The 24,545-nt window shown below is 47.9% G+C and overlaps 2 protein-coding genes across 3 annotated transcripts; one reads left to right on the plus strand and one right to left on the minus strand.

Annotated features, from left to right (window-relative positions):
* Positions 1–1,148: 1,148 nt before the first annotated feature.
* Positions 1,149–14,150, minus strand: map6a (microtubule-associated protein 6a). 2 transcript variants are annotated; one of them, XM_035535974.1, is made up of 5 exons: positions 13,051–14,150; positions 7,991–8,204; positions 7,277–7,488; positions 2,949–3,059; positions 1,149–1,685 (listed from the first exon to the last, which is right to left on the minus strand). In XM_035535974.1, the coding sequence occupies exons 1-5, from the start codon at positions 13,800–13,802 to the stop codon at positions 1,547–1,549; spliced, it is 1,428 nt and encodes a 475-aa protein (XP_035391867.1). In that variant the 5' UTR covers positions 13,803–14,150; the 3' UTR covers positions 1,149–1,546. The 2 variants fall into 2 exon arrangements, with proteins under 2 accessions (XP_035391867.1, XP_026885023.2); XM_027029222.2 differs by lacking the exon at positions 1,149–1,685 and having other exon boundaries at positions 2,968–3,059; positions 7,314–7,488.
* Positions 14,151–15,508: 1,358 nt separating this feature from the next.
* Positions 15,509–23,086, plus strand: mogat2 (monoacylglycerol O-acyltransferase 2). The gene is made up of 6 exons (XM_027029230.2): positions 15,509–15,599; positions 18,355–18,533; positions 20,497–20,701; positions 21,123–21,297; positions 21,729–21,928; positions 22,794–23,086. Exons 1-6 carry the CDS (start codon positions 15,509–15,511, stop codon positions 22,946–22,948), a joined length of 1,005 nt encoding a protein of 334 aa, XP_026885031.2. The 3' UTR covers positions 22,949–23,086.
* The last annotated feature ends 1,459 nt before the right edge of the window (positions 23,087–24,545 follow it).

Raw genomic sequence — 24,545 nt, forward strand, 5'->3', positions numbered from 1 at the left:
CACTGCAGTTCTGTAACGTGACTCTGGGATCCAGAGGCTCTCTCACTGCAGTTCTGTAACGTGACTCTGTGATCCAGAGGCTCTCTCACTGCAGTTCTGTAACGTGACTCTGGGATCCAGAGGCTCTCTCACTGCAGTTCTGTAACGTGACTCTGTGATCCAGAGGCTCTCTCACTGCAGTTCTGTAACGTGACTCTGTGATCCAGAGGGTCTTTCACTGCAGTTCCGTAACGTGACTCTGTGATCCAGAGGCTCTCTCACTGCAGTTCTATAATGTAAAGGCAGCTCTGTAATGTAGTTATTGGTTTATATCAGTTAAGTCTGAAATTCTACTTTGGCTGTTACAATATGAAATTCTACCTATACTATTGGGAAGAATTGATGGAGGTGCAACCGGTACTGTAGCAGGAGACATATCTCCTAACAATCACAGCCGTACTGAGGGAGTCGGTTTGAACATTACCCACCATACCCAACGCACCTGCACACACTATATTGCACTGCACTTTAAAGTAGCATGATAGTATCTGGGATATTCCAACCAGCACACTGGAACACAGTAGTGCATTCAGTACACAGAGTCAGTACTGGAACACAGTAGTGCATTCAGCACACTGAATCAGTACTGGAACACAGTAGTGCATTCAGCACACTGAGTCAGTACTGGAACACAGTAGTGCATTCAGCACACTGAATCAGTACTGGAACACAATAGTGCACTCAGCACACTGAGTCAGTACTGGAACACAATAGTGCACTCAGCACACTGAGTCAGTACTGGAACACAATAGTGCACTCAGCACACTGAATCAGTACTGGAACACAATAGTGCACTCAGCACACTGAGTCAGTACTGGAACACAATAGTGCACTCAGCACACTGAGTCAGTACTGGAACACAATAGTGCACTCAGCACACTGAGTCAGTACTGGAACAGAGTAGTGCATTCAGCACACTGAGTCAGTACTGGAACAGAGTAGTGCATTCAGCACACTGAATCAGTACTGGAACACAGTAGTGCATTCAGCACACTGAGTCAGTACTGAACATTATGCACTTCGCTGAAGGCCCATATTTTTCTTTTCTGCATGCTACAGTTGTGGCCCACACTGGAACATGCAGTGAGAAAGATGAATGACAGCAGGACTCTGAGATAATTTGCTTGTTTATTTATATGTTTGTATTTTCTATGGTGAGGATTTGCATTAAGTGGCCAGTTAATGGCGTCTCTAAACACTGTTGGAGTGCAACAGAAACTTTTAGCACCATTTAAATTTTGCAGTCTGTGCACAATCAGATGGTGTTCATAATTAGAATATATTACATATATACAGACAGTAATACATAATTCATTAATAACAATCAGAATATATTACATACAGTACTTGTAGCTTAACCCACACATCTCTTTCTCTCTGTCCCACCCTCCATTTCTCTCTTTCTTTCTCTCTGACCCCCCCACCCCCACATCTCTCTCTCTCTCTCTCTCTCTCTCTCTCTCTCTCTGGGAAGCATGGCAGGCCAATCCCATGCTGTGGGTGAGGGTCAGAACTTGACATTGGGTGCGAAGCGCACTACTGCCTTGCTCCGTGGTTCTGATCGTTCCACCAGTGGCTCTGACTCTCTTCCAGAGGTACCCGGGGAATAATAATCACTGACTCGTCCAACCGAAGACTCCACGTCACTAGGAGGCAGCAGAGCATTAGAATGCCGCGGAAGGAGTCGAAGCGTGAGGAGGAGGAGGAAGACCGGGGGGGGGGGGGGGGGGGGGAGAGCGAGAGAGAGACGGACAATCAAGGAGAGAGAGAGAGAGAGAGAGAGAGAGAGAGAGAGACAAGATGAGGTGCTTTATCTTAAAAGGTGGCGCATAAGCAAAAATACAATCTTGAACATCCTAAGTGTAGAAAGACTGGAGAGATAGCCGCTGTTTCAGTTTACAGAGATTTAAATTGTAGTAATTGTAGTTCGGATCAGTGTGTGTATTACAGATCAGAAACTGTAGTAGCTATTAAAACCACAAGCTTTAAATGAACTGTCCTGCATAACAAATGATCTTGTGCATTTCTGTAAGACCGTGCAAAGTTCCACCAATCCAAACAAGCGGATGTTTTAAATGGTGTCTTTACTAAAACATACGGCTGTGTCAGGTTCTTCAAGGCAAAATTGGCTTTTAGACACAAAGCACAGACACTCAATACTCAATTACTGTAATACCTCTCTAATAAACTACACTACACGCCCATGTCTGGGAAATCAACTCTCAGGTCTAGATTCTGAAACTCTTCCACTCTAAAGACAACAACGAAGCGTACAAATATTAGTGGGCTTCTGTAACACATTTCCTGAAATAAAATACTTTTATTACAATCTATTATTGATGTGGTCCTCTTAATCGTTAATAACAAAGGACCACAAATCAATTTAATGTCAGAATTCATTAGGCTATTTTGAAGATCACTTTTTGGCTCGAATTCTACTACTGCTGATAACATGTTCCCAGTGTGTGACAATCGCAGCGTTAAAAATGATGGATTCAGAACATGCTGGTCACTATAACAATCCTGAATCCTGAATTACCCTGTAGGAACACCCGGGGTGGACGACAGACAAAACAAGTTCCTGGCATCCTCGAGAGAAAGGATCAACACTACCTTTACAAAAACACATAACAGAACGGCGCAAACAGCCCTGCCCCTGTAAACACCCCAAAAACACCAAATACCCACCCCCCACTCCCCTCCGCCCCAATTTCCATATGGAAGAGAAGACATGGGGATCAAATCAGACCATGACAAACACCATCTGTTAACAGATGAGGTGTTTTCCCCCAGTGGAACCTATAAAATCTATAGATTTATAAAATGCATGAGCTCTGTCTGAGGTGTCCTGTGTGTGGAGTGCAGGTCGAGGCAGAGGGAGAGCTCGGCTGATCTCAGGTGCGTGTTACCTTGGGTCAGGTAGTGCACAGCGCCACAGGTGTTGCTTTAGCGTCTGCACCCAACCAATATCTCGGATGGGTTGGCAGAGCTGAATGTAGTGGTACTGTTTTAGCACAACCCTTTAAATGAATGGAGAGGCCACCCGTTAGCCAAGTGCACACGAGAATTACACTTACACAGATCCAAATCAAACTTTACGATAAAACCACAAAAGCCAATCAAGACATGGGGACAAAAAAAAAAAAGGGAAAAAAAAATATGTACATTGCTTACTGGAATGCTGTCGCAACCTGTAAAGCAAAAATCATTTCACTGTCACTGTCTGACTACAGTGATGAGATCGAAATAATTCTGTGTTCACCTAGAGAGAGAGAGAGAGAGAGAAGGGTTCTGCAACTCAGCACCTGGCATCCTTTACTGGTCTGTACATACAGCCGTGATGCATGCATTTTATCCCACTGAAATATATTGGACTCGGTCGCAGTGGAATATATTTCTCAACTCTGGTCACACAGCAATATGCACCGTTTCAAAGGATGTCAGAGCTCATTCCAGAGGAAATACAGGCAAGAGCCCAACTATGCTAAACAGGTGGAGTTCTCTTCCATGTGGACTCTCACACTCGGAAAATACAGTGGTGACATTGCAAACACAGAGACAGAGACAAGCGGCAGACGTCCCCGTGTTCACCTACCGTCTACTGCCAGACCCGCCCGCCTCTTGGACAAAATGCACCAACACGCTTGTTTCGGTTTGCATTTATTAGCAATGTTTTCGACGATTGTTTGCATGGGGGGGGGGGGGGAAGCACACAGTATCACAGGATGCACCATGGCGCCCCGGTCTCTCATCTCTCTTGAGGAATGCATGGAGTTCAGAATAGCGCCAGTGCTCGGCACGTGACGTTTATGCCCATAACGGCCCTGCCAGGACCCTTGTCTGTCTCGCTGTGCCTCTGTCCCTCTGGTGTGGTGACCATATTCCACAGCAGGTCCCACCAAAGGTTGCAAAACGGGAATGGAGAGGAACCCTGCAGCACCATGCTCATGCTCAGAGTCCGGTCGGAACTTCCGGCCATACGGCAGAAGCTACTCCACGTTCGTTACACTGCTCGCCTTCCAACTGCTCTCGCTCTAAAAAAAAAAAAAAACCCAGAGGCTCTGACTTACTAAGCGTTTACACACACGTAAACAAGACCAAACTTGATTAAAGCTGCAGGAAACGACCTGACCGGGCTGATCTGCTAACAGGATCTATGAAGGATCGCGTCTGTCAGATGAGCAGGAGGGCAGGCCTTGCTGTGGTTTGAGGGTTTGCCTTAATGAATGTGCAATTTGGGATGTTTGGGACCCAACAGTGCAAAATCCGGGGCAGTGACCATGCATCCATGCAAGCAGTCGGATGCACCACCTGCAGGGCGATTTACCAGGCCTGAGACCGGTGAGAAGCCGCTGTTTTTGTGGTGAGAAAAGGCTATGAGGAAAGAGAATATGTCCACGTCAAATGATCAGAACCTGTGTGAAGAAGCCACAGTGATAAAGACACATATGACTTATCTAGGATTATCTAGATTTATGTCTACATATAAAATATCCAGCTTGTTTCTACATTTTACACTTATTTTATGCTTGTTCGTCATTTTGTCTTTTTTTGTTCCTCATTTCCTGTTTTCCCTCATTTATTTTACCCACATTGCTGAATTTATTTAATCCTGTAACTCTTAAATATCATTATTTGCCTGTTTAACCAACACATCCAATTCGTAAATTTCAGTTTAGTTTGTTTACATTTCCAGATTTCTTCAAAGGAACCACAGCTATTGAGGGCATTTAGCACTAGCAAATGTTTCATGTCAGTATTGTCATTTGCACAGAACCTCTTTGTAAATCACCCACAAAGTGGCCACTAACTATAGATGCAATTCACTGGACAGCCCATGCAAATCCGAATCTTTATTTGGGATCTTAGTAAGTCAGGGCCAAAGGTTCTCAGAAGCATTCCAAACCTTCCGGAACTGTGGATTCTAGACGGAGGGATGTCCGTGAGCTAATTCATTAGGAAGGGTTTTTCCCAGTCTGGCTAGTGAAAACAATCGGACAGGAACATGGCGAGTTCTGGAACACGGACAATGAAAAAGGAGGCGGGGCCTGAATAGGCAGCGGAGACGGGGGAGGGGCATCGAGTCCCGGAGGCGCGAGAGCCGAGACAGACAGAGGCTGGAGGAAAGGTGACGAGGTATGTGGGATGGGGCGCGCGAGTCTCTACGGGGCTCTCCAACAGTGGGCACCTAGCAGTGAGGTGTTCGTCGACCAAAACATCTCAGCGTCACTCGCTGCAGGGTGACTGCGCAGTCGCTGTAGTCAGGCTGGCGGAGGCGAGGACCATCGGCACTGTGTGACATCATTAGTGGAAGTGCTTCTTGTCACATCTCAGTACAGCCAAAGGCAAAAGAAACCCCATGGACACAGAGTAAACACGAACTTGTATTTATAAATTTCAAGTAAATGTCAGCTGACAAACTGTGTCCTTGGAAAAGGATAAGAAAGGGATGACATGGGAGAAGGGTTGGGAATGCTAATTAGTACCAAAACCATGATAAACGGCAAAATAAACCCGTGCAGAATGGCGGGAGACCAGGATGTGTTCGACTTACCAGCCCAGGGAGGGCAACAGCGCATCACAGAGACCCGGTCAGGGGAGAGAGCAGGATTATGGACCCACACACAACTGGCCCGCCACGGCCCAGGGATCGCACACAAAAGCGTCATTAATAATAAATGAATGCCTATGAATATCAATTAGATGTTTGATTTATTGCTAAAGCTAATCTCTGGACACTGTAACTTGCAGGGACTGGCCATCTGTCACCCACACACCCTTTAAGTCTAATCATGTTGGGGAAGGGGTGCGATGGCCAAGTGGATGAGTGTGTGCGTGAGTGTGTTTGAGTGTGTGAACGAGTGAGAAGGTCAGCATGTAAGCCAGTATTCCACGTCATAATAAAAGGCCAAAAATGTTTAGAATTGGCGTTGTTTATAGTCACTCCATCTTGGGTTCGTCTTTGAATCCATTATCTAATAAAATGACAACATTTACCATCTAGTTTTCCTAAAGAAATTTACAGATCATCCCATAATCTAGTTTGTTGCCCAAGCAACAAAGACGGAAAGCAGATGTCCGTCACAGGACCTAACTACTAAATGACATGCAGTGTCATTAGGCGGAAATGGTGATGTTGGTTACAGAGCTATTTGAGTTCCACTAAGAACATTTTCCGACCTTTTGTGGCTTCGTGTGGTTTACAGAACAGTGTAAAAATTAAACAAAGACATTAAACATAGTCAGAGCTCCGGAGGGACGTGGAGAGATCGAGAGACGCATCACTTTGGGCCTTGTTCATAATCAGTCAGTGAAACAAGACCAAGCTCATATCAGTAGTGTCCAAACCCAAGCTGCACATTTATCAAAGGTTTTTAAAAAAATGAACAAGCTTTCTTAAGGGTTTATGCTGCGTAATTAATGTCAAATACCAATCTCAGAGGGTCAGTCCAACATAGTTCGGGGTTACCGTTAATCCTTGATAAATGTATCCCAGCAATCCGTGCAGATGGATGCTAAACCATATAGAACGGCCACTCCATGCAACATTGCAGGATCATCCATTGGCCAACCAGTGGGGCGGTTGCCATGGAAACCTCGCCACGGAGACGAGGAGAGTGTGGCGAATGGCGGGTGGAGCTGTAGCAAATGCAAAAACATCCCCGCGCGATGGATGATGGGGCAGCATGGAGAGAAAACCTGACATTTAACAACCACAAAAACTCTGTGACCCCAGAGAGAGGGAGAGAGAGAGAGAGAGACACACACACACACACACAAATAGAGGGAGACAGACACGAAGACAAACAGACTAGGAGAGAGAGGAGTAAAGACAGAAAGAAACGGAATGAAAGGGTGAAAGAGAGAGAGACAGACAGACAGGGAATGAGAAAGCGGGAGAGAGAGCGAGGTAGAGAGAGAGAGAGAGAGAGAGAGAGAGAGAGAGAGAGAGAGAGAGAAAAACACACACACATATATATACCGAGACAGAAACACGGAAACAAAAAGAGAGAGACAAACAGAGGGAGAGAGGGATGTGCAGAGAGAAAGAGCAAGGAAGGAACACGGAAGAAAAGACGGAAGGCAGGATAGAGGGATGAGAACAGAAGAGGGTAGGGGTTACAGACAGAACAGCGGCCGCGTGAAAGCCTCTTAATGCGCGCGTTTTGCAGCCTTCGTGGGCTTTCTTCCCTTTCAGGAAGAGAGTAAATGAGAGTAGAAGTGCAACGGTTTTTACTCTTTCGCCTCAGCCAGTTTGTTGTTCATCTCTTTACTTTTCTCCTTGGTGCCCCGCGCCGGCCGGGCCTCCGGCTGGTTCTCGGAGCTCTTTTTCCTGGAGCCGCGGGCCACCTGCTTCTCCCTGGGCTTCTTCGCCGCTTTGCCGTGGGGAGCGGGCAGGGAGGAGGACACTTTCTTCGGTCTGGGCTGGGGAAGGCTCGTCCTGTCCCCCTGCGTGGACACGGAGGATTAGGGTGAGAAGAGGCTGTCCAGAAATGGCTGCGTTTCGGGGAAAATCTAGAAGTGTGGCCTGATCCCACAGGTAGGTGTGACATTGGGGGGGATTGGGGGGCAGTAGAGTTCCCCTTAACATTCAGTTTCACTGGAGTTTTTACAGAGATCAAAATGTGCCAATCAGAATTCAGCATTCTCCTCTAAAACAGCACTGCTTAGCTACTGCACTCATCTACAGGCACAATCTGTAGTTTATCTGGCCAGCACCAGGCAGTGGTGGAAACTGGACTATAAGAGGCCGTTAAACAGGACCAAACTTGAGTCAAAGGCTTTATGATTTAACTTCAGCAAGCACACGTCCTGCTAACCTGTCCTGTGTTAGCGCTGCAGACCGACTGCTGCAGCATGAGAGGATCGCCACACACACACACACACACACACACACACACACACACATTTAATTCTGAATCGATCTTACATTTCCTGAGCCTTCTCTTACCTTACTAGTCTCTATGTAAGGTTCACTGTACAATGTTCGTATTCTCCTCCTCTCCAATGCCTTGTTGTCTGCAGGCTGCAGTTTCGCCTGCTCCCCCCTGTAGGTGGCGCTATAGCTGGTCTCCAGGTTGGTCTTTTCATCCGGAGGCAGGTATTGAGGCTTGGCCCGGATCAGTTTCACTGGCTTCACGTCTGTGTAAGCCTTGAACTCCGTCCTGCAACAGAAACCACACAGGAGACAGCTCTCAAAACTACAACGCTTTGGCAAACACTAGGCAGCAATCACACCGAGTCTTCAACCTGGCCCATCTGAAGGTAAACATGTGCTCTGAGCACGACACCAAAAGGCCAGTCCTCTCACAACTACAGCTCACGTAACTACAGCTCTCGTAACTACAGCTCAGAAACCTACAGCTCTCGTAACTACAGCTCACGTAATTGCAGCTCACGTAACTACAGCTCTTGTAACTACAGCTCAGAAATCTACAGCTCTCGTAACTACAGCTCACGTAATTGCAGCTCACGTAACTACAGCTCTTGTAACTACAGCTCAGAAATCTACAGCTCTCGTAACTACAGCTCACGTAATTGCAGCTCACGTAACTACAGCTCTTGTAACTACAGCTCAGAAACCTACAGCTCAGAAATCTACAGCTCTCGTAACTACAGCTCACGTAATTGCAGCTCACGTAACTACAGCTCTTGTAACTACAGCTCAGAAACCTACAGCTCAGAAACCTACAGCTCTCGTAACTACAGCTCACGTAATTGCAGCTCACGTAACTACAGCTCTTGTAACTACAGCTCAGAAACCTACAGCTCAGAAATCTACAGCTCTCGTAACTACAGCTCACGTAATTGCAGCTCACGTAACTACAGCTCTCGTAACTACAGCTCACAAATCCACAGCTCACAAATCTACAGCTTTCATACATACAGCTCACATAACTACTGCAAAGTAAACAATAATAAAACATTCTGAATCTAACCTGTCGTCATGTCTATGATCTGAGTGCATCACTGACCAGAAATAAAGGAGTGACATGTAAAGCATTTCACTAGACGTTGCGCTGTGTTCGACAGTGTGTGTGCGACAAACAAGCTTGCCTGAGAGGTAATCATAAGAAAAACTCTTCACTCATCCCTGTTTTGCCATACGTCACCCCCGGCCCGGTCCTACCAGCAGGGTGAGGGGTTATATTGATTAGGTAACACAATTACTGTCCCAGGAGGAGGAAGGGGGCGGGGCCGGATAAAACGAAGCTCGACTCCCCCATTAGGACAAAGCAATTACAGTGGATCATGTTTTGAAGCACCACATCAAAGCTCCTCCCTATTGGACGACCTCGGTCGCCCCTGAAAACGGAGCCTGGCCTCCAAGAACGGCGGATAAAACGCACCGCCCTGCTGAACCCCAGCAGCTGCAGCATGCCCCAGGTTTACGCCACCGGCCAAACCGGTGCTCAGCGCGCGCGAACAGGCGCCTTTCTTTCTGCAGCTGGACGGCCAGAGCGCGGCGGCCCCGCTCCCCGGGAAGATCGGCTCTGCCTTCCGCCTGGAGGAGACGTGGCTAGGACATCCCGGAGGGATGCGGCACGCAACTGCACGCGGAGCGAGTGCATTCGGGGAGAGACAGAGACAGGAAGGTCCACTAATGGAAATACATTAAGTCAAGTGCGATAAAAAGCACCAGCAAAGCATGCATGCATTTACAGTATCAATACAGTCAAAGCCGGTAGGGCTGAAGTGTGTGTGCGCAGTTTTCCTCTTGCTGTAAGGTGGAGTGTTGGGAGGGGTTTCTGCTCTGAGGATCGGGAGAACTCCGTGAGCGCTCGTGGAGCGTCGCCGAGTTGTGTGTGTCTGCACGCGCATCTCGTCTGACGCTCAAAACCGAAGGCACGGAGTGTTACTACACCAGCCGCACAGAGAGCGCGTGAGAGGTACACAGTATAAACAAGGGACAGTGCGTTACAGAGAGAACTCTATGGGGGGGGGGGGGGATAATAGGGAGAGAGGGATAGAGAGAGAGAGAGAGAGAGAGAGAGAGAGAGAGAGGAAGAGAAAGGAAGAGAGAAACCGTTCACTTCATGTCTGGTTGTCACGGAGATACAGCAGAGGGCGGTAACAATGATGCCGGTGTTTTGATGTACCACGGGTGCTTGGTACCGGTCCGAAACCAACTGGTCTTGCAGAGCACAGGCTAAAACACACATCTACAGCCTGAGCTACCCCAGGGCTTCTACAGTGACTTTAACACAGGGTGTTCCGTGACACAGCGTAACCACTAAAGCCTCGTGTGAGTTAAGGGGACTGTGACCCTCGCTGTTCTGGCGCGCACGCTCAAACCCGCTGGCCCCTGGCTGTGGACCCGAACACGCTGCAGTCCGATTGAGGCTTTGAGGCTTCTTCAGCTGTGAGTGCTCGTGAATGGTCACATCTCCATGGAGACGCGCTGGTATTGTAGAGCAACATGAGGAGGAGGTACTAGAGAGGAGCGCTGGGCTAGAAAGCTACCAGCCTGGTTTCTGTGATGCGGCGCTTCCCAGCCGAGCCGAGATAACGCTCTGTGCTCGGCGAGTGGCTCTAGGGTGGTGTCGTATTTTTTTGTACGTGATCCAGTAGAAGGTTGAGGTCCTGAGCTGTTGGGTTTAACTCAGGACTGTGTCCCAGGGCAATTCTGTACTCCCCACGGTGCTTTGACTCTCCTCGTGGTCTATCCTCATTCTCACCAAACTCCAACAGAATCCCAATGAGATCGGTGAAAGTGCTCTGACCAGTGCATGCACACACGTGCGCGTGCGCACACACACACACACACTCTCTCTCTCTCTGAACATTATGTACAGCAGCCCTTGGGGATGTTAACTACATAAATTCTCTCTCTCTCTCTCACTCTCTCTCTCGGGTCATTTGTAGAACTGTATTGACAGGACTGTTCTAGTGACACGGTCATCAGAGCAAAAGAAAACAATATGTAGCAACAGTAACAACCGCAAACTAACAAATGAAGTGTCAAACAGAACAATAAACATTGACAGAACAATTATTAAACAATCTAAATAGCCCATGCTACATAAACAAGCATTTATTATTATTATTATTATTATCATCATTATAACGCTGGACTACCTCTGCTGAACTTTACAGGACTCCATCACCATGTTCCAGCACTCCCACAGAAGGAAACACAGCATCACAGAGCACTACATCAGCGTGAGAAGTAACTGCTCGGAGGCGCGGCTGGCCTCCTCGTTCTCGTCCCTGCGGTGGCCACCCGGCTCCAAAAAGCAGGAAGCCCAGGAGGTGCTCGGAGAGGCGGTACAGACGCAGGCCCGTGGGAAGGGCAACCCTGCACGCCGGCTTCACGAGAAGTCCGTTGGTCCTTCTAGCTGTTGTTCATGAAAGTTTTGTTTCTGGTCACTGGAGAAAATTAAAAGTGGCTATCGAACACTGCAGACCAGGGGAAGAATGAATATTCATAAAGAAGCTGCTTGTTTCCTTCTCCCGTTGGAAAGCCTGCACATTACCGGAGTCTTTTAACAGGCAGCGAGTGTTTCCACTTCCTGTGTAAGAAGAAGAGTTTCTCAAATTCATTCAAATGTGATCTTCTGCTCCAGTCGGTCCATAAAGGCTGTGGGCATGATACAGCACAATGTAGGAACAACGCGTCAGCACAAGCAGCAGCTTTCAAATCCCTGCAGGTCTGACACCCCCTGTGTCTTTACGCAGGTGTCATTAATGTTTGCATACTCAGAAGTGAAAAACATTCTGCACATGTGTGTGTGTGTGTGTGTGTGTGTGTGTGCGCGTTTGTGTCTACATGCTATAATGCAGCATGTGATGGTTTGATCTGAGTGCACTAGACACACATACACAGTGATACACACGAACACACACACATGTCACATTTTGTTAGAAAGCAGGCGATGAAACTCCATGTGATAACGGGGTACCTGAAGTCCCTAATGGAAAGTATAGCACAGTAGGTTTTATTACATTTTATTAAATATTTTATAAGTCTTAAAACCACTGACAACCACATCCTAAGGGGCACACTGCCTGGAAAGGTCAAAGGGGCTTAAACCAGTTTCAATATTCTAGAATCTTCTTATATGAAAATTACATGCAGAATATAAATATAGAGAACATCTAACCACTTAACCAAACAGCAAAAAGACCAATTAAAGGTGCCTGTCAATCAAAGTGCTCTATCCTTCTCCACCCAGTGAAAATCTGGGGGCGGGTTCTAACAGTCTCTGAGAGCTGAAATCGCTCAATGCGGCTGCCTCAAAACACAAAGCCCTCAAAGAAGCCAAAATAACAAAGGGACGTGGGTAATTTTTTAACAAGACAAAACGACTGAGGGTTTAAACCTAGTCACGTTCCTCTAATGTAGACAATTCTATAGATGAACAGCAGGCTGCTACGGGTCTCAGTGTACACACCGAGCAGGGACGCAGCAGGACCCGTTACACAGAACCAGCCACGATGGGCTTCTGTTGCAGGATGACCCAAGGACAAGAACTCAGATGACTGGAACAAAACATGTAAAAAGCGCACAAACACCCTCCCATATCAAAACAAAGCAACTCTCCCTCCCCACACACACTATGTCAGTAAGCCACTCCTCAATATATCTGCCTCTAGCCTCACAGGCACTGAGAGGCGAGGCGAGGTTTCTCCCCCTCCCCGCATGGGCCGGCGAGCCGGGAGTTCCTGCCATCTGCACATTTATGGATTAACACACAGTTGAGCTGCTTCATCACACACACAATAGCAAACAGATTACGCGTCACACCTGACTTCTTGACTCGTATCTGGAAACCCTCTCCTGGCAAAAGACTAACAGGACCTGCGATATTTAAACTTCTGAGACACGCGCGTCTGAGATTCACACTTCTGAACACGTGCATCTCCTTTATTCTGTGGCATGGGGGGCTAAGCTCGCAGCGCTCGCTGAGATGAGCTGTTCATAAACCCATGTATAAACAGACGGCTATGGCTTTTTTTGCTTAAGATTCCATATTCGCAGTAGGCACGTTTAGGCTGGCAGCCGCTCACCTGTACGAGCTCCCGGCGGCGTCCTCCTCTTTAATCTGCCTGTTCAACGCGTCCGCCGCCGCGCGACCTCTCCCCTGAGTAACGGCGGTCTCTCGCGCGTTTACCCCCTCGCCCGCGATCACGACCCTCTTCTCGGCCTTGTCATCTTTCTTTGCTCTCTTTTTCCTCTCGCTCGACAGAATTTCCTTCTCTTGCACCCTGTCGGCAAGCTCGCTCTTCTCGACCCCGCTGTCGGTGTCCGTGTGCGCGCGGTAGGGCTTTGCTCCGCCGGGGACTCGGTCGTCTCGAGCTGAGAACGACGGGCAGGGTTTGGGGATCCAAGGGTGCTCGCCCCTTTTCGGTATGGGCCAAGGCTTGAAGTCCTTCTGGTACTGCGTCTCGCTGTTGAACGGGACCTCCGGACCGTGATACTCACTCTTGGGCTTGCAGCTGGGCTCGGGGCGCACTTTCCAGTGCTTGAAATCCTGGCGCATCACGGAGCCCAGCGCGTCCCCGTCGGGTGCCGCGGATGCTGGCGGGCCTTTGCCCGCGACCTCCTCCCGCTCGGTGCGACCTGGCTGCGTTTCTATGGCGACCGTGTTCGCTCGGGACTGGAACGGCAGCTGCTTCTGCGGAGGCGGCAGCTGCAGATGTTGCATCTCCGATACGTCCGAGTACTTGGTGAAGACCAAAGGCACTGCAATGTCAGCCTTGTCCAGCTGGCTCCAGAAGCGAGCCATGCAGCACGCCCTCGTGATACAGGGCCACGCCATGACTTTGGCCACCGATTAACTGCAACGATATTGCCGGTCACGGTTTTATTCGATTCGGCGAGCCGTTTCCGACTTCGCAGGACTAACTGTATTTCGGTCGGCCTCACGGGGTAGAACAAAAGTCCGATTAGTAAAGGTGAGATTATTTCCGTTTGGGTTTTTTTTTTCTTAAAATGGAAGAAATTTTAGTCCATTATTGAGACGAGATGGCGGAAGAGTCTTCGCCGGTCGCTGCCTTTTAGCACATCGGATGTTCACGGTGCGCCCCGCGACGTCCGTCCTGCTCCCTTCGCGCACATTTCCAATACGCTACAATTTCTGCAAAACACGGCAGCCCCGCCCGCGCGCTTCGGCTCAGCATCCGTCTCGGGGACGCGCGCAGTCGGAGCGGAGCCGTATCACCTGGCACCGTCATCCTCGCGCAACGTCTGCAGTGGGCGGAGGCGCGGGACTCCTCGGCGGCCATTGGCCGTGGGCGGCGTCGCTCAGGGCTGGACGAACGTCCGACTAGATGAAGCATGTTCGTCCGGCGTGACTGCGGTCCGTGCACCGTCAAAGTCACAAACCTTCACTCTGCACTCTGCAAAACTCTGAACTAAGCAAACGTAGATTAACAAAACCTCTATTTCCCAAGGCGTAGACTGTCGTGGTTGTTGTATAAAATAAATTCCATTTAAGTTATCAAGAAAAAAATAAATGTTTAATATCTAAATGTCATGCAATGTCACAACAGTTAATAACAAAATGCAACGATGAGAGAAGCTCACATTCCTGTTCAGCTCGAGGGAACATTTATTTTGGGACACTAGGAGCAGATGGCGGCTCCGTTCTGACCACCTCCCCAGACACTTATCTGTGGAGCATGTTCTCTTCAGAAAGCATTCTCAGCCCTTCCTGACACGGCTCTCGGACCCAGCCATGATTGATTCAGTAGCCGTTCCTACTAAAAACACGGTCCTCCAATATGAGATAGACACCCAAACCCGCTGCAGTAACTCTGATCGCCTAGCAAAATTCAAGATTCAAAATACATAATGTGGATGATACAGAATATCTTATGTACACTGTGCTTAAGGAAAAAAAACATTCATAGTACATACAGACACAATTAGTAAAGATAATTAAATAGGCTACAGTCCTGGAACAATATTTTTAACAGGCCAAATCTATGCAAAAAAGAAGAAGAAGCCAGAGAGTATTTGTATAGTATGTAGTAATTTATAGTAATTATGTGGTAATTTACTTGGCCTTCATCCGCATGCTTGTGAGTTGTTGTACAAGTGCTGGTGAGTTCTTTGATGTGTTACATACAGAAACATAAACACTTACAATCTGGGCTGTGGGTATAAAAGTGTACATGTTTATATGTTTATAAACACCAGAAAGTAACATGAACATCACTGCATGTATTAAAATAGCCCCTCTTCTTCTGCTATTGACAACTGCCCACTTTCATCCCTTAAGCGTATCCGTACCTTTGCACAGCTCTTTGAATGTGGGTCAAAAGTCTGAACGCAGCTACAGAGTCAGCAGGGTAGTTACTCCACACTCGGAGGTGACAGCACAGATAAGGAGAGGAGGAGGACAGAGGAGGGGTGATGAAGGTAGACTTTGACCCCGCGCGCTCCTCCGTGCTCTGCACTGAGCTCCAGCTCCTCAGACTCTCCACGGCTGGCTCTGTCCGTCCTTTCGCTTCTGGTTCGGTCATGATCGACTTCGCTCCAGCCAGCGTGCCACTGGATCGGCGCCTGCAGACAGCGGCCGTCCTGAAGTGGGTCTTCTGCTTCCTCGCTCTGGGTAAGTGTGGCTCGGGGGCCATGGGTCTCTTCTTGTGTCTGCAACGCCTTTCTGACAGTCTGCCCTACAGGGGGGGGTTGAGCTGGGCTGGCTAACCTTCTCTGCTCTCTTGCTCTTTAGTCGGGAAAATGATTTTGGTTTGTCCTTTTTTTTCCCCCTGCTAATTGTCATTTGCTGCCCTGTCCTTGCTGACTGCAACGTTTTAGTCGAGTTTCCTCGTAGGTATCGGTCATGGAGCACTTCAAGAAGCAAAGTGCCTCTGGCTGGCATGCGGCGCACTGTTGCACAACCGCGCTGCACTGTGTGGCTACAAAAGAGAAGGAGTTGTAAAATTCCCCGCGCACCTGGTCTGTTTGCTCTGCTCTTGTCCGGGGCTCAAGGTCAGCTGCCCCGGGCCTCCACACTTCTTAAATGAGGGTTTGAAAACAGGGCTCGTTTTGTCAAAACACAACACAATTCCAACGGCCACAGGTGGCAGAACATCCGAGATCTTTTACAAAATGGACCTTTATTCAAAACTACAATCATTTATATTAAAAAACAAAACAAAACAGTTTTGTCACTGGGTTCGTGTAACCTGATCAAACCAGTCACGCAGCACTATGCTCAATCTAAAACACCAACATTCCTGCTTTTCTAATGATGGTCCGGCTTTGATTTTTCAGCACTGCACAGTGAACTTTTATTTCTCCAGGTTGGAAAATCAGACAACACGTCCATTTTTCACTGAAAATCAGAGCAGGACATATTCTACATAGAATATATCGCATAAGCAGCAAAGACATTTGTGGAGACAAAGAAGCACGAACATGAAACCCCAAGCCTGTCTGGATCTGGTCATAGCACGTCGTCCACGTCACGGGTCACGTCCTCTGACGCAGGACAGTGAGGGGAGAGTTGTCTTGACCTCCTCCATGCATCGATCTGGTTGCAAGCCTCCACGGTATCCTGACATAAGGCTGGAGATGGGAAACTTTGCACTTGCTGACCGTAACTCTTCAGCGGGGTTAAGGGAGGGAGATTCTGGTGGCAGGTATTGGGGTGACGGTTGCAGATGCTGAGGCTGAAACCAGTTCCAGTCCACGGCGGAGCACCGGAAAGACACATGGTCCTAGAGGACACCGTACCTCACCCGCTCCGCACCCATCTGGCCTTCTGCTGTAACGATCGTGTGCAGTTGGGCTAAAGTTGTGTGCGCACGGGCCGTGTGGTAAGGACCCGAGTCGGCTCGGCGACGGAGGGGCCCCCGTTCTGCGTGACTGCAGCCGCATTGTAATGTTACCACCGCGCCAGCCTGGGATATTCAAAACAGCAGTGGCCAGTGAGGGTGCTCCTGTTTACTTTTTTTTCAAGTCAAACACAGCCTTATCTAGGAAGATAATTTCACGTGGGATTGCATCAGCATCCATTTGCAAAACTCTGAAAAAAGACAACATTGTGTAGTTCAGTACGGGTTTATGATCCTTTTACATGTAAAAAGGTTCCACGTGCAGTGCACAGTCTGGAGGGTATATTACCAACCCCTCCAGATTCATGGGGCAGGTCTTTTGCTCTCAATTTCTTTCAAAGGGCTCTTGGTAGAACTGTTTCATCTGAAGCTGATGTTTAAGGAGTCACCCCAGTGTTGATACAGAGAACTGATGGACATTACTGAAAACTGTGTCATTGATGAGGACGGTTGAATTTCTGAGGTGTATCGCATTATTGGTCAAACCCGTGTTTACAACAGTTCTCGTTTTCCTTTGGGACCTCTCTGAGAATTTGGGACCTCTTCCTCTTTGGCGTTATTGACCGTCACCCCTATGTAGCTCAATCACAGTAATGTCGAGAAGTGTGTATAGTGTTTTGTAATAACTTTGAGGCTGAGAATGTGCATATAGATGTTCAGATTTGGCACGAGGTTTTGTTACTTTAGTGTCAGGTTTCACCGTTATTTTTATTTTAGGGTGTAAGCAATTGCAAAAAAAAAAAACCCTGAAAATAGCTCCAGGGTTGAATAGTTCTAGGGTTGAGTAGCTTCAGGGTCAAGTAGTTCCAGGGCACGTGTGCAGAGATGATGGATGTGTTAAGAGGTGCTGAGGCCTGAGCTGGGGGGTGCTTGGGGGTCACATGCCCCCTCAGATATCTGGCCTGGGCTCAGTGAGCATGTTATTGATCACATGCCTGGATGCACTGGCGTATGAGTTAAGCTTTATTGGCGTGCGAGCCAAGCAGTTCTTATAGCGTCCGCAGGGACTCGCGCTGCTGTGCTGATGTGAGAGAAATTCAAGCTCTCTCACCTCAAATCACTAAAAGTGAAATGCAGATAAGACAACTGTTCATTTTAAAGGAGCAAATGTAATTATTTTTGGATGCATAGCAGTGTCAGCGGTACACAACAGTCACGGAAGGTACTTTTGCATGTAATGCGCATGTAATTTAGCATTGCTGATTCTGTTTTTTACAACACCGGGTCAAATGAGGTAGTGTAGTACAGTAAAGGGCAACCACTCTCCTCTGGTGCTGACTAAACCTCTGATGATATGTAGCTCTCTAGACGAACTACGTCGATTTATTCACCATGTGCATTTATCTATACACTACATTACGTGCTTTTGTGCTCCTGGCATACGTATTCACTTGTGTGTAACTGTAATTGTGTTTGGTTTGGTTACCTGTAATATGTCTTTTAAGTGCGTATGTTTTGCGCTTGTGTGTTTTTGTATTCATGTCTAGGTGTATATGTGTGTATATTTGTGTGCGTTGCTCTCTCCAGCCCCCTGCTGTATTGTTCTGTTCATCTACCTCCTGTTCACGCGGTTTTGGCTGGTCTGTGTGTTGTACGCCACCTGGTGGTTCGTTGACTGGGACACGCCGAGCCGTGGAGGAAGGAAGTCCCCCTTTCTGTGTCGACTCCCTTTGTGGAATTACATGAGAGACTACTTCCCCATCCAGGTCAGAGGCCACACCCACAAGACCACGTTAGCGTATATACAGACAGCCCATTTAACGTGGTTGCTGATTGCTAGATTATATCTTTTGATTTTTCTTTCTTTCACATGCTCATCATGAAAATTTTAGAGTGTGATTTTATATATCGATATAGATTGATGTTTTTTTTTTGTTTTTTTTTTACATATTTATTGAGACAAGCCGGGATAAATGGCACACAACATACATCAACATACACACAACAAGCATACAACACACACACAAAACACCATCACCATGCAAACAACCATCCACCCACAACAAAAATGATACAAATGGCTCATAAAACATATTCAGACCACCAGCACACATTTCTCTCTCTCTCTCTCTCTCTCTCTCTCTCTCTCTCTCTCTCTCTCTTCGTTATTTGAAAAACATAAACCTTTACGTTTAGCCTTTCTGTGAATCGGCAGAGAGCAGGCAGCTGGGTGATAAGGGCACTGCAGCCGTACATTATCGCCATCTAGTGGCCGATAGAGAGTCACATGTACAGTTTGTCGGGGGGTTGAAGAGTCTGAAGTCTGACCGAGGGAACTGATAACACAGTGATAACTACTGTCTACTTAGCCTGAGTGTCAGAAGCAGTTTAACGTCTAGTGATTATTAAAAGAAAAATACATTATTTGATGCTGAGATCGTGAGAGTTTCAGACTGATTGGTTCAGCAATCCTTGTTAAATCAACAGAGTGAGAACTGAGAGCGCAGCGCTTGGTTATGATCTGGTCATTAAGACCCCCCTCAAACCAGTTTCAAAACTGAAAAGGGCTTGGTCAGAAAAAAACCCGAATCTATCCTAAACTCTATAAAAACTATTCAAAATGGAAAAACATATAGGCAAAGATTTTTGATGGTTTTGATATGTTTGTTTATGTAAATTAAATTAAGTATATATTAACATCTAATTAATATACAGCATATTAAGTATATTGGTTTGTAGAGCTTATGGAAGAGCTGTGTTTCTGAACCCACGGGTACAGCACGCTGGTTTCCTTGTGTTGTTAGTGAGTATGTTATCAGGTGGGGAAGCCTGGCCTTGGTACAGAGCTGCTGTTATCTGCTCTGTTGACATCTCTCCAGGACAATGACTGTGGTGCTCATTAAGACCGTTAATGTTTTTGAACATGCACCCTGCCTCTTGTTCAGCCTCTCAGTGTCAAAGGTGAAAGTCTAAACAATCTGCGCTACCAATCAGGGCAAGTAAATAATTGCTAAAAGTTGTTTTTTAACACAAACAGCTGGTTGTTCTGCTTCGTTTCTTGATCATTAGGTTTTAAAAGGTATTAGTTTGATTAACTAAAATCACTTCAGAGAGGCGAATCACTTCAGGTGAATCACCTCAGAACATCCCACAACCCCCTCAGGGACAGTTCCACACAAGCCCATGCATGACAGCAAGCCTGGAGACATGGAGGTTTATTGTTACCTGCATTACAGCTATTTGTGCTACACTAAGAGAGAGAGAGAGAGAGAGAGAGAGAGAGAGAGAGAGAGAGAGAGAGAGAGAGAGAGAGAGAGAGAGAGAGAGAGAGAGAGAGAGAGAGAGAGAGAGAGAGAGAGAGAGAGAGAGAGAGAGAGAGAGAGAGAGAGAAGGGTCAGAGAGGCAACCCCGTGATGGAGACAGACAGAGCAAGAGCAAGAAAGAGTTCACACTGGTTTTGCTTGGTGGCCTGAAGAGTTCTGTTCCCTAGTGGCAAGATGCCCACAGGTACAGTGTGAGGTGGACTTCAGCTATTCCAACCCATACACAATTGTGTGTGTGTGTGAGATAGAGAGACCGAGCCGAATTATTGTAAATCCTCATGCCCTATTTACTTGCTTCAGCCATTTAGACATGAGTAGGCCTCTAACATCACGGCATGCTTTCACGGCTCCATTTTAACACCTGCGCGCTGTAACAGGCAGGGGCTGCACGTATGTGTTGTTGTAGCTGGTGAAGACGGCCGAGCTGGACCCCAGGCACAACTACATCCTGGGCTTTCACCCCCACGGCGTCCTGGTGACTGGGGCCTTCGCCAACTTCTGCACGCAGGCCACGGGGTTCGGCCAGCTGTTCCCCGGCCTGGAGAGCTACCTGCTCATGCTGCCGCTGTGGTTCCGCGCGCCTTTCTTCAGAGACTACATCATGTGTGCAGGTCAGCGCGCGCAAAGCCGCCACGCGTATTATAGCCCCGCTGCTGTGCTGCTGTGCTGCACCACGATTATAGACGATGAGTGTTCATGTGTGTGTGTTTATGGACTTGTGCGTATGTATCTGTGTGTGCGTGTGTGTGTGTGTGTGTGTGTATATATCTGTGTGCATATGTGTGTATGCGTGTGTGCATATATCTCTGTGCATGTGCACATGTGCATGTGTGTGTGTGCGTGCGCGTGTGTGCGCGCGTGTGCGCGCGCGTGCATGTGTGTGCGTGCACGCGCTTATGTGTGTGTGCGTGCGCGCGTGTGTGTGCGCGCGCGCGCGTGTGTGTGCGTGCGCGCGCGTGTGTGTGCGCGTGTGTGTGCGTGTGTGCGCACGCGTGTGTGTGTGCGTGTGTGTGTGTGTGTATTTCATTGCAGGTCTCATCCCTTCTGACAAGGACAGTGCCAGCTATTTGCTCCGTAGGGAAGGGGGCGGGAACGCTGTAGTCATCGTAGTGGGCGGAGCTCTCGAGGCACTGGACGCTCATCCAGGTGCCCACACGTTGCTGCTGGCCAATAAAAAAGGCTTTATCAAGCTGGCAATGGAGCATGGGTAAGGAGCGATGTAGTTTTCCTCTTTTGATTGATTTTTGTTCTACTTGAACGTGAGACTGAATGTACAGAAAGTGCAGTAATACAGAAGCGTAACGAATAAGGAACTGAGAAGTAACGCATGCTAGTCCTAAAAGTGAGCAGAAACCTTTCATGCTGTGACAGTGTGTGTGAGCTGCTGGTTAATTGCCTGTGTCTTGCCTCACCCACCTGTCCATTAGCGCCCTGCTGAGCAGGAGCTGTCTGGGAGCCTGACTCGGGTCCTGACTGTGGTTAGACAGCCAAGCTGATCAAAACCAGAATACTTCTGGCTCCCTGACCTCAACAGAGTCATTTTAAGATGTGTGTGATATGGACCAGTTAAGTCTTGGTCCTGCTAAATGGAGGTCAGTGTCACTGAACGAACCCTGACCGCTCTGCCTTGCCCCCTAGTGCCAGCCTCGTCCCTGTTTATTCTTTCGGAGAAAACGAGGTGTTTGACCAAGTCCCCAACCCGCACGGAACCTGGCTGCGATGGATCCAGGAGCACCTGCAGAGCATCATGGGTATTTCCCTGCCCCTCTTCCATGCGCGAGGGGTTTTCCAGTACAGCTTCGGTCTGGTGCCCTACAGGAAGCCCATCGCTACCGTTGGTAGGTCCCTCACAGCCGTCGGCGAAGGTCACGCTGTTGTGCTACACTTCGGAGCAGTCCGGTCCTCGGACCTCGTAGTGCTCTAAGTGAACTGCAGGAATTGTTCCATCCCATTACGCAGCACATGTGGTCAGTCCAACCACCAAAGTCCTCCAGGTGTCCAGTTTCCTCCGGTTGTCCAACGTAAAGCACAGATATAGAGTTACTGTATTTCAGCTAATGCCAGAAAGTCTTCCCCAAAGTCACACATGGGTCTGGGGTGGGCAACTGAGGCCTGACTTAGCTGGTGGTTTGTTGCTATTTGCTTGGTCTTAAAGAGTTTAGCTGGAGTGAATGCAGTGCTTTTAAAACTCGGCCTTGGGCTAAAGCACTGCATTCACTATTCAGTGCTGTAGCCCAAGGCCGAGTTTTTAAAAGCCCCCGTGCTACTTCAAAGGCCTTGTCTGCTGCCCCTCGAGGCCTTTTCTGCCCTCTCGGGGCAGGTGCGTGGTCATGCCTACTCCGTTCTGCTGGACGTGCCGCGCCAGCACGCTGATCGGACCTTCGGCATTGGGTTCTGCTGGTGTGTGTAAATGAGACAGCCATGACAAACAAAACCTTTTCAGAGAGAGACAGGCGAGGCGTCATGGAGCCGACTAACCCCACATATCCGGGTTTCCCCAAACGCTCTTCATGAGTTAATGGTAGAGGAGCTTCATTCAAATGTAAAGTTTCGAATTTCTTGGCATTCACAGTCCCTGTGGTTTTAAATTTTGGTGAGAGATACCAATGCCTAACATATAGATTAGCTAAAGTGGCCCAATAACACCCAATCAATACCCAATGCCAATTCCATACTGAGTAATGGCGTGTCTGTTGTCTGCAGTGGGTAAACCAATCAGGGTGAAGAAAAACCAGAAGCCCTCGGCTGAGGAGTTGGATGCGGTACACCAGCTCTACATGGATGAGCTCGCACAGCTATTCGAAGAGCATAAAGGCAAATATGGGATTTCTGAAGACACACACCTGATCTTCCAGTGAACAGCAGAGCTGAAGACACACACCTGAACCGCAGACCTGAAGACACACACCTGATCTTCATATGAACAGCAGACTGTGGACAGATGCAGTGTGTGTATGTGTGTGTGTATGTGTGTGCGCGTGCAAGAGAGAGAGAGAGAGAGAGAGAGAGAGAGAGAGAGAGAAAGGGGCTGCCATATCACAAATTACACACCACCTTGTAAAATGAACATATGATGAACATATGATGTTGCCACCGTATCCTTGTGAATGCAATCTGACATACAGCACGAGCATTCACAGATCAATGCGAAATATTAGCTAATGCTTTTCATATCCAGAATGTACCCTTTTTGTAATGCACATCTGTTCTGTCTCCTTAGAATAAATCTGTGCTTTAGCATAATCCACTCTTCTTTGTGAGACTGTGCAAATGTCACTTAGGACGCAGCCGTTCAGATCTCCCTACGTCTGCAGGGGCTGTGGTGCGTGTCACATTTCTTCACATTATTATGGGTGAAAGTAGCTTTGTGAGGGCAACTCCGGATATCTTGTGCAAAGTATTCTGGGCGTTTCGTCACTTGGCTCATCGGTCATTTGTGTTGAAAGAATATCTCGCAACTGACTAGAAAGAATATCTCGCGACTGACTAGAAGCCAAAAACACACAAACCGCGCACTGGGGCCAGCTGGACTCCCGGGGTTTCCCCCGCTCTGTGTCTTCCCAAATCTGAGTTAGAAATCCATTTTCCCAACATGCCTTCACTGTCACCAGACGACAGAGGGTCCGTTGACATGCTGGCGTATTGCTTTCCGTCCACAGTTTTGCAAAATTGGTATTGAAAGTACAAGCCCCAAGGGGGCAGGGCATAGTGCAGGCATACATGAACACTTTTCAAAGTTAGAGCTCAGTGCTTTTTTTTTCATTTCCCTGTCCACACTGTATCATACATTGACATACTCTTAGCACCCCATGTACACCATAAACCATGTAAAATGCAGAATCCCTAAAACATAAAAGCTTTTAAAAAGACTTATTTTTCCTTTCTCCCTCTTTTTATTTTATTTCATTTGTAGCGATGATTGGATTACATCTGCACAGTCATTTTTCAAATTAGGTAGCTTTATTTAAATATTAGCTCGTTATGTGAATACAGCTGTTCAAAAGGGGGGGGGGGGGGTTCCACACATGCAGGATGCCAGTGAAATATGACATGTACAACACAGAGACTTAAGCAAACCGAGAAAGAACTGACTGACTGACACTTCCAGCTGACAGGGTGTACAGGGTGAATACAGGGTAAGAAGGAGGCAGGTATAGGGCAGTTATAGGGTGGGGAGGGAGACGGGTGTTTGGGAGATGGAGAGAGCAGGTGTTTGGGAGCGAGAGAGAGATGGGTGTTTGGGAGAGAGAGAGCAGGTGTTTGGGAGAGGGAGAGAGATGGGTGTTTGGGAGAGGGAGAGAGTAGGTGTTTGGGAGAGAGAAAGCAGGTGTTTGGGAGAGAGAGTAGGTGTTTGAAAGAGGGAGAGAGTGGGTGTTTGAAAGAGGGAGAGAGACAGGTGTTTGGGAGAGAGATAGAGAGACGGGTGTTTGGGAGAGGGAGAGAGACAGGTGTTTG

This window comes from Electrophorus electricus, chromosome 17, assembly GCF_013358815.1.
Source record: "Electrophorus electricus isolate fEleEle1 chromosome 17, fEleEle1.pri, whole genome shotgun sequence".
Classification (NCBI taxonomy): domain Eukaryota; kingdom Metazoa; phylum Chordata; class Actinopteri; order Gymnotiformes; family Gymnotidae; genus Electrophorus; species Electrophorus electricus.